We start from the raw sequence: 12,790 nt of genomic DNA, 5'->3' as shown, positions 1-12,790 counted from the left end.
CTTCAGTGTAACATGTTTGTCTGCATCTTACAATGGTCTTTAAACATGTACAAGGTTTTTTTTTATTTTTTATATATATATATATATATATATATATATATATATATTTTGGCACATATTAAAATAGTGTTTATAGGAGGAGATGTAATTGTTTTTTTGCGCACATCCATAAGTAATTGGCGCCCTTCAGAGCACTTCAATTGTTTATGTGGCTGCACCCATTACATTTGGGTGCGATAAGCAATGGGCGTCCGCAGCACTCGGGTCCAATCGGAGCAACAATTGAATTGCTCTGTTGGGTGCCCAAACAATAATTGAATAAAAGTATATTTATATGATGTAAAGCGTATTTATATGATGTAAAACGTATTCAACCGGCATAGTCCTGGCCTCAGTTTAGTTGTTCTTGGCAAACTCTTGTGTTTGTACTAAGAAATATTCAGCGAGTGGCAGAGGAGGGAGCACAGGCTTGTGCACAATAACCTAGTATGGCACGGAGTCATCTAGTGAACGTGCCAGTGTCACTGTGTTGAGTAGGAAGAGGGTCTTTACTGTGAGAGCGTATTATCCCTGCACTTTCTTACCACTTGAGAATAGCAACAGCATATTTACTAACCGTGGCTACATTGGCAGCTGTTGCACTGGGGTTACGCTTTGTCTGACTGACTTTGTTGTAATGTGTTGGGGACAGGCTGCTTAATATGCTGGTCTGTTGTGCTTTGTCACCAGTAGTGATTTGCTTGTTCCTAGATATGATACAAATACCTCCCAGCCTCCCTGATCTGCGCTAAGTAGATCCAGAGATCTCACTAGACACAGGAAGACGTGTGGGGGTTATTCAAAAGAATAATATATAAAAAAAAACAAAAACCTGCGCTATATTTGAAATAGTAAAATGCACTCAATTTTTATTTAGTTCTGTGTCGTTATAACCAGTATTGTGCTATTTCATGTGCTTTTACTCCGTCTAAAGCCAGGTATCCACTAGACGATGTAACGAGCGATTGAACGATAACTATACCGTTCAATCGTTCATTATATCGTCCAGTTGATATGCTGCCAACGACCTGCAATGCGCGCTCCCGTTGGCCGTTGATGACGTCGCTCATCGCCCGTACTTGCAGGGCAATCTGACTATAATGTCAGGTTCTGTGAGTACGGGGATGAGTGAGGGTGACATCACTGAACGATATATTGTTCAATGTGGGTGCTAAATGTTGTTAATAACATTGAACACACCACTGCTGGGGTCACACTACACGATATCGCTCATGGAGCGAATCGTAAAGTGGATATGCGCCTTTTAGGGCCTCATTTACCAACAAGTATTATTATTCACAATGATGCGTATGATAACAGTGCTCCAGCCAATCGGCTCCCAACGGTCATCTGTTTGAAAAATTACAGTTGGGAGCTGATTGGCTGGAGCAGCATTTATTATACGCAACGAGTTTTATCACTTGTCGTGAATAAAACCCGTTGATAAATGAGGCCCTAATGGGCATACACTATACAATTATCTGGCAGATATCTGTCCAATCTGGCTGGCTGGATTGAAAACCTGGTAATGTATGGGCGCAAATGACAATCGAACATTTGTTCACAAACACTGGAAAACAGACAAAAATGAACATTCAGCCAAATTAGTTAAATAAAACAAATTTAACCAATTTCAACAATGGTTTTTGTCTGTTTTCCAGTGTTTAGAGCAATATAATCGATTGTCATTTGCTCCCATACATTACCAGGTTTTCATTCCAGCTAGCCAGATTGGATAGATATCTGACAGATGATTGTATAGTGTATGCCCAGCATTAGTCTTCTACATTTGCGCATCTTAAGTGCTCATTCCCATGTTTGGAAACCTTGAGAAAGGTGACGTAGATTGCAATTGGCTCTCGGCTGTAGGAAGCAGAAACCCGGGAAAGGAATATTATTACAGTACATCAGTCCCAGGTTCCCCTGCATCTGACTGCATTATAGGAAGAGCCAGTATGGCCGCAGTGTTACCAGTGATGTCATGCTGACAGTGAATCGGAATGAAAGAGCTTCAGTCTGGTTCTCTACTAAGCTGATACTGTATAATTGTGGATAATAAATGTAGGACATGCAGTGTGGTGCACACACTGTCCTAAGTACTACTAAGTACTTTTTTTACCATCCTGAGGAATATGGCAAAACTGCAAACATGATCTTCTATTCTTTAGTAAATTCTACATATTTTACATGTTTACAGTAGTTTTATTGTGGCCCCTTCACATGAGCTCTATACTTCAGAGTTGGGGGCAAAGCAAAAAAAAAAAAAAAAAAAATGTTTCCCGTTGGCAGAACCATGCTGCAATGCAGGTGGGACAGAGATAAATTGTGCAGAGATTTAGATTTGGGGGAGGCGTTTCCTAACTGATCTCTAAATTGCAGTGACAAATTAAGGGGGAGGGGGGATTCAATTCTCTTTGCGGGATGTAAGTGCATTCGGAAAATATTCACAGCGCGTCACTTTTTCCACATTTTGTTATGTTACAGCCTTATTCCACAATGGAATAAATTCATTTTTGTCCTCAAAAATCTACTCACAATACCCCATAATGACAACGTGTAAAAAGTTTTTTGTTGATTTTTGCAAATTTAATAAAAATAACAACAAACTAAGAAATTACATGTACATAAGTATTCACAGCCTTTGCTATGAAGCTCAAAATTGACCTCAGGTGCATCCTGTTTCCACTGATCATCCTTGAGATGTTCCTACAGCTTAATTGGAGTCTGCCTGTGGTAAATTCAGTAGATTGGACATGATTTTGAAAGGCATACACCTGTCTATATAAGGTCCCACACATGACAGTGCATGTCAGAGCACAAACCAAGCATAAAGTCCAAGGAATTGTCTGTAGACCTCCGAGAGAGGATTGTCTCGACAAACACATCTGGGGAAGGGTATAGAAAAATATCTGCTCCTTTTGAAGGTCCCAATGAGCACAGTGGCCTCCATCATCCGTAAATGGAAGAAGTTCGGAATCACCAGGACTCTTCCTAGAGTTGGCCAGCCGTCTAAACTGAGCGATCGAGGGAGAAGGGCCCTAGTCAGGGAGGTGACCAAGAACCCGATGGTCACTCTATCGGAGCTACAGCATTCCTCTTTGGAGAGAGGAGAACCTTCCAGAAGGACAACCATCTCTGCAGCAATCGACCAATTAGGCCTGTATGGTAGAGTGGCCAGACGGAAGCCACTCCTTAATAAAAAGCACATGGCAGCCCGCCTGGAGTTTGCCAAAATGCACCTTACAAAATTCTCTGGTCCGATGAGACAAAGATTTAACTCTGTGGCATAAATGACAGGCGTTATGTTTGGCGGAAACTAGGCATCGCTCATCACCAGGCCAATACCATCCCTACAGTGAAGCATGGTGGTGGCAGCATCATGCTGTGGGGATGTTTTTCAGCGGCAGGAACTGGGAGACTAGTCAGGATAGAGGGAAAGATGAATGCAGCAATGTACAGAGACATCCTGGATGAAAACCGCTCCTGAGCGCTCTTGACCTCAGACTGGGGCGACAGTTCATCTTTCAGCAGGACAACGACCCTAAGCACACAGACAAGATATCAAAGGAGTGGCTTCAGGACAACTCTGTGTGAATGTCCTTGAGTGGCCCTGCCAGAGCCCAGACTTGGATCTCTGGAGAGATCTGAAAATGGCTGTGCACCGACGCTTCCCATCCAAACTGATGGAAATTGAGAGGTGCTACAAAGAGGAATGGGCGAAACTGCCCAAAGATAGGTGTACCAAGCTTGTGGCATCATATTCAAAAAGACTTGAGGCTCTAAGTTCTGCCAAAGGTGCAAACAGAAAGTATTGAACAAAGGTTGTAAATACTTATGTACATGTGATTTCTTAGTTTTTTTTTTTTTTTTTTTATTATTATTATTATTACATTTGCAAAAATCTCAAAAAAACTTTACATGTTGTCATTATGGGGTATTGTGTGTAGAATTTTGAGGAGAAAAATGTATTTATTCCATTTTGTAATAAGGCTGTAACATAAGAAAATGTGGAAAAAGTGACGCGCTGTGAATACTTTCCGGATGCACTGTAGATCACATTTTAAATGCCCAGAGCTATTCAGTCGCCCGTGTGGTAAACCCACATCTAGCTGATTTCTGCTGGCACCCTCCTGAGGTGCAACGCTAGTTATAGTGCCTTAGGACTAGTTACGATGTTGCCACATTCGGCAACAGCATAGTGTCCGGCACAATAAAGCCGGGAGATGCAGTTTAACGCGACTAAGCCCTGGACTTTAGTCTCGGTAAGGTGCATCTCCCGACTTAACTATTGGCCATGATGCAGTCAATTGAATACCTCTGGGCACTTAACCTGGGAGCTACCTTCCCGCAATGAGAATGGAATCTCTCTATCTCTCCCCCCCCCCCCCCCCCCCCCCAAAGATTTTCAGTGAATGTAGGCTACCTGCAAAAGCAGCCAGTATTAGCCCTGCATGCTGGAACAATCAATGCATTTGCACCCTTTGTATTGCAGTGTCATTTGTCCAGGTGCAAAATTACTTTTTTTTTTTAAATTATTTTATTTGCGCTTTGCTCAAAACACTTTGAGTGTAAGACAATGTGTAACTGGCTTTATATGCAGCACTATAGGGACACTCCTTTATGGTGCTGATGGTGGTGACGGAGTTGTAATAGGGGTGTATGGGATAGGAAGGTAGACTATATCTGCAGGCACCCAGTGAAGTGTGTCTAACTGCATAGGCATATATCAAGCAGGGAATAGGTTTGGTGGTTTTATTTGGCTTTTTGAAAATTCTCGTGGGAATCCATATGAAACTAATGGTAGACCTTTCTTTTTACTTATGTCCTGTCATAAGAGAAACTTACATTTCCCCGTTATCCAACCCCCATGGTAGCCAGGACCCCCAGATTGGATGAGTGCGCTGGATCTGGGCATTTACAAAGTCAACATAATTCTTTGAGAGGCTGAAGTTGATTCCCTCACCAGTCCCTCCTCAGTTTAGGTTCAGTGCCCAGAGGAGCAGGCAGGTTTCTATAGAGCTGCACTCATGCTCTATGTAAGGCTTTTTATTGTAACTGAAAATGCTGCAGGAGTCTCTATTGACCGTCAGAGGGAAACGGCTGCACAATCAATGGGAGGATGACCACTCCGGGTCTCTATCCCCCTAGCTCCTATCTAAATACTGTGAGAGTTAACTCTCAATGTCTCCTGAGGAGACAAGCTAGCTTATTGTGTGTTGACCGCAGTGTGGCTGCAGCCCGGACTGAGTGAAACTATGTCAGTGCATTCACCCCAAACATAGACCTTTCTATCCACAGTAGTGAGGAAAGATATATATATTTTTTTTTTTTTTATGGCCGAAGTTTTGCTTACGGATGAAAAGGGAAATGCAGGGGCATATTAATTTTGTTGCTGGTGCAGCACTCAGACCCATCTTGGCATCTGCATTGGGTCCCTTAGAGAAATGGCCCAAACTACTACTTTACGGCTTGCAATCGGACTGATCCTGATCTGAACTCTTGTCCCTAGTGGAACTGATCTATTTGCCATTGATCTGCAACCATTGAGGCTACATTTATTAACTCTAGGATCTCTGCATTGGAGATGGTAGCCAGACAATTTTCTTTAGCTCAGTATCTTGCATGGGTGATGTTAAGGCTAAGATCCTCAGAAGCTCTACCATTTGATGGAACAGGTTTATTTGGTGCTGAACTTGACAAAATGATTTGTCAAACGACTGGCGGTAAGAACTCTTATGTCCATGACAGAGGCATCAGAACCAAAGGCCGGGGGTTCTGTATGTCCCTTGCCCTTTTTTTTCAACAAGCTACAGTCAGGTGCATAAATATTGGGACATTGACAGAATTTTCATATTTTGGCCTCTATTCACCACCACAATGGCTTTGAAATGAAACAAACAAGATGTGCTTTACCTGCAGACTTTCAGATTTAATTTGAGGGTAATTACATCCAAATCAGGTGAACGGTGTAGGAATTACAACGGTTTCTATATGTGCCTCCCACTTTTTAAGGGGCCAAAAGTAATGGGACTATCAACTCAAAAGCTATTTCATGGACAGGTGTGGGCTATTCCCTCGTTATTTCATTATCAATTAAGCAGGTAAAAGGTCTGGAGTTGATTCTAGGTGTGACATTTGCATTTGGAATCAGTTGCTGTCGACTCTCAATATGAGATCCAAAGAGCTGTCACTATCAGTGAAGCAAGCCATCATTAGGCTGAAAAATCTAAACAAACCCATCAGAGAGATAGCAAAAACATTAGGTGTGGCCAAATCAACTGTTTGGAACATTCTTAAAAAGAAAGAATGCACCGGGGAGCTCAGCAATACCAAAAGACCCGGAAGACCACGGAAAACAACTGTGGTTGATGACAGAAGAATTATTTCCCTGGTAAAGAAAAACCCCTTCACAACAGTTGGCCAAATAAAGAACACTCTCCAAGAGGTAGGTGTATATGTGTCAAAGTCAACAATCAAGAGAAGACTTCACGAGAGTGAATATAGAGGGTTCACTACAAGATGTAAACCATTGGTGAGCCTCAAAAACAGGAAGACCAGATTAGAGTTTGCCAAACAACATCTAAAAAAGCCATTACAGTTCTGGAACAACATCCTATGGACAGATGAGACAAAGATCAACTTGTACCAGAGTGATGGGAAGAGAAGAGTATGGAGAAGGAAAGGAACTGCTCATGATCCAAAACATACCACCTCATCAGTGAAGCATGGTGGTGGTAGTGTCATGGTGTAGGCATGTATGGCTGCCAATGGAACTGGTTCCCTTGTATTTATTGATGATGTGACTGCTGACAAAAGCAGCAGCATGAATTCTGAAGTGTTTTGGGCAATATTATATGCTCATATTCAGTCAAATGCTTCAGAACTCATTGGACGGCGCTTCACAGTGCAGATGGACAATGACCGAAGCATACTGCAAAAGCAACCAAAGAGTTTTTTAAGGCTAAAAAGTGGAATGTTATGCAATGGCCAAGTCAATCCCCTGACCTGAATCCGATTGAGCATGCATTTCACTTGATGAAGACAAAACTGAAGGGAAAATGCCCCAAGAACAAGCAGGAACTGAAGACATTTGCAGTAGAGGCCTGGCAGAGCATCACCAGGGATGAAACCCTGCGTCTGGTGATGTCTATGCGTTCCAGACTTCAGGCTGTAATTGCCTGCAAAGGATTTGCAACAAAGTATTAAAAAGTGAAAGTTAGATTTAGGATTGTTTAGTTTGTCCCATTACTTTTGGCCCCTTAAAAAGTGAGAGGCACATATAGAAAGCGTTGTAATTCCTACACCGTTCACCTGATTTGGATGTAATTACCCTCAAATGAAATCTGAAAGTCTGCAGTTAAAGCACATCTTGTTTGTTTCATTTCAAAGCCATTGTGGGGAATAGAGGCCAAAATATGATAATTCTGTCAATGTCCCAATATTTATGCACCTGACTGTAATTCTGTTTTGAGACGTCCAGTTCTGGAAAGATTTGCTGCGTCTTCATCCATTTTTCTTTCATCCATTCAGCTCTCTCCGACAAGCTTTCTGGTGCTCTGTCTACACACGTTTTACAGTTTTGCATTCAACCATGTCTGAGCGTACCCCCACCCCTAGGGGCAGTTTTGGAGTGTCCCCCAGATTGTATGATGGAGAAAAGTTTTTTTTTTTTTTTTGTACTCGCCGTTAAATACACTCCTCTAAATCTATCTTAGGGGTACTGAGCTGTCACCCTTTGGCTCAGTCTGAGATTATTTGTTTATTGTTGGACTGTGTTGCATTACCTTGCGTTCCTTGTGTACCCTGGCCTTTCCACCTCTTAAGGGAAGGGGTTGGGGAGGGGCTTTAGCCCACAAAATATGATTAAGCTTTTAAGTGCCCAGCTCCTGCGCCCTCAACATAAACCCGTGGTAGCAGTGTCCCCCAGATTGAATTTAAGGGGAAGTAAAAGAAAAAAAAAAATTATGGGGGGAGGGTACTTTCTCCTATGACGAATTCCTTGTCCTTACACTATGTAGGGTTGTTTATAATTATTTACATAAATAGAAAATACATGTGTAAAAGTAAATATTCAATATATGTTCATTATTTCATCCAGGCACATTTTGTTTCTGTTGTAATATGGAAGCCTGCCTTTCACATTGCATCGTTTTTGTATGAGTGGCACAATATAAACAATGTCGTCCTGTGCAATGTTACTTGCAGAAGAGCTGCTGAATGTGCGTTGTACCTCTGTGTTGCACTTCCTTCCATGATTGCTAAAGCCAGCTGTGGAACATGCTGTCATTGCGTCATGTCCAGGACTAGATGGTGCCAGAGAAATGAAACCACCTACTCTCTCCTTTCACTTTCTCTTATTTTAAAGGGGATGGCACTTTTTTTGTCTCACATGTGAAGCTCATTGCACGGTCTAGTCCTATGGTTCAGGAGGTGCTTTGTTCAGAAGTTACTTGTCTGTTAATCCAATTACATAAACTTCCAGTGGTAACGCCTTCATTTAGCTCTGTTTTATGTTGCCCCTATAAGAGCAGTACAGCAGCCTCTGACTTATGCTTAGGATTGTTTACTCCTTTTTGAAATAATACAACCATTTTGTTTTTAGTTTAAATTATAGGCAACCTAAAACTATTATTTAACCATGTATTTTTTTCTATAGGGTGCTTCAACGTCGACAACTGAGAACTTCGGCCATAGAGCAAAACGTGCAAGGGTGTCTGGGAAATCACAGGATTTGCCTGGTAAGGTTTGCCCCTCCGAGCCTGTCATGCGATTTGTAATGTGCTGTCTTATTTTTTTTTCAGCAGGATTAAATAATGCTGAGTTAAGCAGTTTTTATGGATGGCTGTTTCCTCAATTTAACATTTAATTAAAACAGTTTCCGTTTCCGTTTTTTTTTTTTTTTTTTAAATGGTTTAAGACTTTTAATAGTGTCTGTTCATCTCTAATTTTACTACTTTTGTTATAATTAGAATTTTTATTATTATTATGATTATTAATAATACAAAAAAAAAAGTCAATGGCTTTTACTGGTAATTGTGTTGGTGTAGAAATATTATCAGGTGTGTCTGACTTGCCTCACTGTTGGCCAGGGAAAAATGTATTTACTGCTGTGTCACTTGCAGACGCTTTGACCAGAATACAAGTTTGTCGAAATTACTGCCGCATTTTGCGCTCAGAACTTAATGTGGATTTTCACCTGTATGCAGAGGTGTATACGCATCTAACTGATCTGTCACTTTTACCAGTCCTATTGCAAAAGGTCCATCTGCAAACTGGTGTAATTGCGCTTATGCACAACCCGCAGTTCCGTCGACACACGCCCTCTGAGAATGCCCAATCACTCTTCAGCCACAAGGGGGATATATGCAGCAGAGGTGTACACGTCTCTCTGTCACCCATACTTGCAAGCACCTGGCTCCAGAGCATGTGCAGTGTGAAATGTGCAAGTTACCTCCGTAATAGTGACCATGCTATGGATATAAATTATAGGGCACGATTCAATTCAATGCAAATGTAATAAATCTGGGAAGGAGCTTCCAGAGCTATTCAATTCAGCTGTTTTGTCGGGCAATGCTGGTTCTCGCGCCTTAAACATGGTGTTTAGTCACGAGAACCGGCGTTCTCCCACTAAACTGCCCGGTGCAATGCTGTTTCCGCTGCGCTAAGGGCAGAAAACAGCATTGCGCTTGTAGTTTTGTCGGATTTCTGCTCGCACCCCAGGATGGATGCGAGAAGAAATCAGCTTGAGAGCGCGCTAAATTGAATAGCTCTTTCCCGGCACTATTCAATTTTGCGTGGAATTGAATGGAGCCCAAAGTTAGAAGATCAGAATTATTCTCTTTTTGCGGAATGTTTTTCCATGTTGCCCAAATGAAAAGCCTGTGCATGGAATACGCAAGTAATGTGGTTGTGTTTTAATACCTTTATAGCAGCACCTGCAGAACAGTACCTTCAAGAAAAGCTGCCAGATGAAGTGGTTTTAAAGATATTCTCCTACCTGCTGGAGCAGGACCTCTGCAGAGCCGCTTGTGTGTGCAAGCGCTTCAGCGAGCTCGCTAATGATCCTATTTTATGGTGAGTGTAAGCTTCTGACCGCTGAGTCATAGATGGCGATTCAATTATTTTATCAGGCACCTAAACTAATTGGCACCCGACGGAGCAATTCAATTGTTGCACCGTTTGGGCGCCCGTTCCTAGTGTGCGCGTCTGACAGCAGCGGGACTAAAACCATCGAAAGTACTGCTTTGGGCGTCCAAGTTCCGTGCCGAAAACTCGCACATTTCTGCTCGCCACCTCAGGAGGCCATGAGCAGAAATGTCTACCTGCGGCTATAAGTGCCCGAACGGATCAACAATTGAATTGCTCCGTCGGGCACCCATTAGTTAAGGCGCTCGCTAAAAGCATTGAATCATCCTCATAATATCATACTGGTCTTTTACTAATGGATCTGCAAATAAACAAATGTGCGAGATACATGTTTCCAAATGTAAAGATAGAACTTTTAAAGCCACCTAGAGACTACTGATTTTTACCTGGTGAGCTCAAATTCCTACTAAAATGTAATCCCACAACAAAAAACACATTAGTGTCTTCAAGATTTTTAAGTGACGATTCAATTCAGTGCGATGTTGATTAGCGCTGGGAATTAGTTCCTGGAGCTATTCAATTGTCCTCGTCGTGCCCTGCAGTTTAGTCGGGAGATGCAGGTTATGGCGCCTAAAGCTGGGCGTTTAGTCGCAGTAACGTACACACTCCAGCTTCAGTGATGGCGGCGATGCTGTTAGGACACGTGCTGAGCCTGAAACAAACATCATGGCCCTTGTTTAGTCTGATTTCTGCTCGCCACCTCAGGAGGGTGCGAGAAGAAATTCTCTAGTCGGGGTTTTTAGCGCGACCGATTAAATAGCTCCAGGAACTCATTCCTGGTGGTGTTCAACATCGCACTGAATAGAATCGCTCCCTTAAAGTCACTTTTGGCTTTTACCACAAAAATTATATATATTTTACAATTATTTTTAGTTATCAAGTCTCACAATACCGAAACGTTTAGTAGATTGTGCTTATTCCACGTACATTTCATCTTGCCAGATGTGGTCATTTCAGCGGTGACTCTATGTAGGTAACGCCAGGTAATCTCAGCTGGAATCTGAGCAGTACATATCTCTGAATGTAGCTAAGGACTACTGATGGTCCTAGCTCCAACCTTAACACATTGATTTGGGTGATGTGTTACATCCACATCAAGGTTAGTCAACATGTTACTCTCCTGCTGTTACGGAATTACAATTCCCTCCAGCCTGTTTTTTTGGTATGATGTAATTTATAGTTATACAGCAGACGGCTAGCCATATGTTCATTGCTAACCTAGTAAGTACTCAAACCCAAAGTTGATGCCTGATCCCACTGGTCTTATGTAATTTAGGGCTTTCGTGTCCATGAAGACTTTTTAAAGCAAAGACACTTGTGCACATGGTTGAATCCTGAAGCTGTAGGTAATGTGGAAGCACTAAAAGTCCTGCTTTTTCCCTAGCGTAATACATGCAGCATTGCACTAGGTAAGGCTACCGTGACACTCCTCGCTCTGTGGAAGGAGAGCTTTAACCAGCTGCTATGGAGAGGAGCTCTTAACTCATCGCCCAGTTATTTTAAGTGTATTCAAGCTGCAGGCATTCTTATAGAGCCTGACTGCAAAGGAACAAGTGTATTTTATTCCTTATGGCTGGAAAAGTACACAGCTCATAATAGCTTTACTCATGCAGTGTTTATTAAACTTGGACGGGATTGCCCAGATACTTTGCTGTCCCACTGTTCAAGAGCTAGAATGTATGTAACTTTGTATCTTTCTTTTTTTAAAGTTCTGTTTCCCCAATATAATATTTCATTAAAACAGTCATCAATGCACAAATTTTTTATATCTCTCTATAGATAGATAGATTTATCTATCTATTACTGTTTTGTAGAGGGGGTCTTAGTTGGAGTGCCACCTGGTCTTTTGATATGGACATCATATATATATATATATATATATATATATATATATATATATATATATGTGTGTGTAATGTGCTTGACTGAGCATCACGCTAAAATTTAAATACTGGAACATGAAAAATACTAGTACTGTACACTGTTCCCTCCTGACACACTGCTGCAGTTCTAAGTATACAAAGTATACAGTATTTCCTCTTCGCTACTGACAACTGAGGCTCCTCCCACCTTTACAGAACTGGATCAGGTCACAAGGTGGAGACTGAGTTGGTGTGACACCTCCGGGTGGTGGGTGTAAGTGCCCATAGACAGTAATTCTGACTTGCATTCACCCCGCGCTGCTTCTCTTGCAGGAAACGATTATATATGGAAGTGTTTGAGTATACACGTCCGATGATGCACCCCGAACCTGGGAAGTTCTATCAGATTAACCCTGAGGAATATGAGCATCCAAACCCGTGGAAGGAGAGCTTTCAACAGCTGGTATGAATGGGAAGCTCTCACCTTAGTCACTGTACTCTTGCTGCAATGATATTGCTAATACAGGGTATAATGGCTTTAATCGATTTTAAAATAGTTCTAGCCCTGCTTGGGATAAATGTGTGGTTTTGTTTTTTTTTTTGTTCTACCCCCCCCCCCCCCCCCCCCCCCCTGTATCAGGTGTTTAGTTTTGTTCCAAGAACTAAATGCAGACTTATAGAATTGTCTTGTTTTTCTAAGCGTTCTAATAGAGTATGTAACCAAATATTTGTTCACTCCGAGT

At 41.9% G+C, this 12,790-nt stretch overlaps 1 protein-coding gene across 2 annotated transcripts in view; it reads left to right on the top strand.

Annotated features, from left to right (window-relative positions):
• Positions 1-12,790, top strand: part of FBXO11 (F-box protein 11) — a 95,532-nt gene that overhangs the window by 47,870 nt on the left and 34,872 nt on the right. Inside the window, exons 3-5 of one of the 2 annotated variants that reach the window (XM_088450721.1) lie at positions 8,696-8,777; positions 9,972-10,113; positions 12,381-12,510. In XM_088450721.1, the coding sequence (XP_088306847.1) occupies positions 8,696-8,777; positions 9,972-10,113; positions 12,381-12,510 (354 nt within the window). Of the gene's footprint in view, positions 1-8,695; positions 8,778-9,968; positions 10,114-12,380; positions 12,511-12,790 lie in introns of both variants that reach the window. The other variant, XM_088450720.1, reaches the window with a different exon arrangement.

The sequence above is a fragment of the Taudactylus pleione genome, unplaced genomic scaffold, assembly GCF_031769625.1.
Source record: "Taudactylus pleione unplaced genomic scaffold, aTauple2 ptg000522l, whole genome shotgun sequence".
Taxonomy (NCBI): domain Eukaryota; kingdom Metazoa; phylum Chordata; class Amphibia; order Anura; family Myobatrachidae; genus Taudactylus; species Taudactylus pleione.
This window is presented reverse-complemented; position numbering and strand designations above follow the sequence as displayed.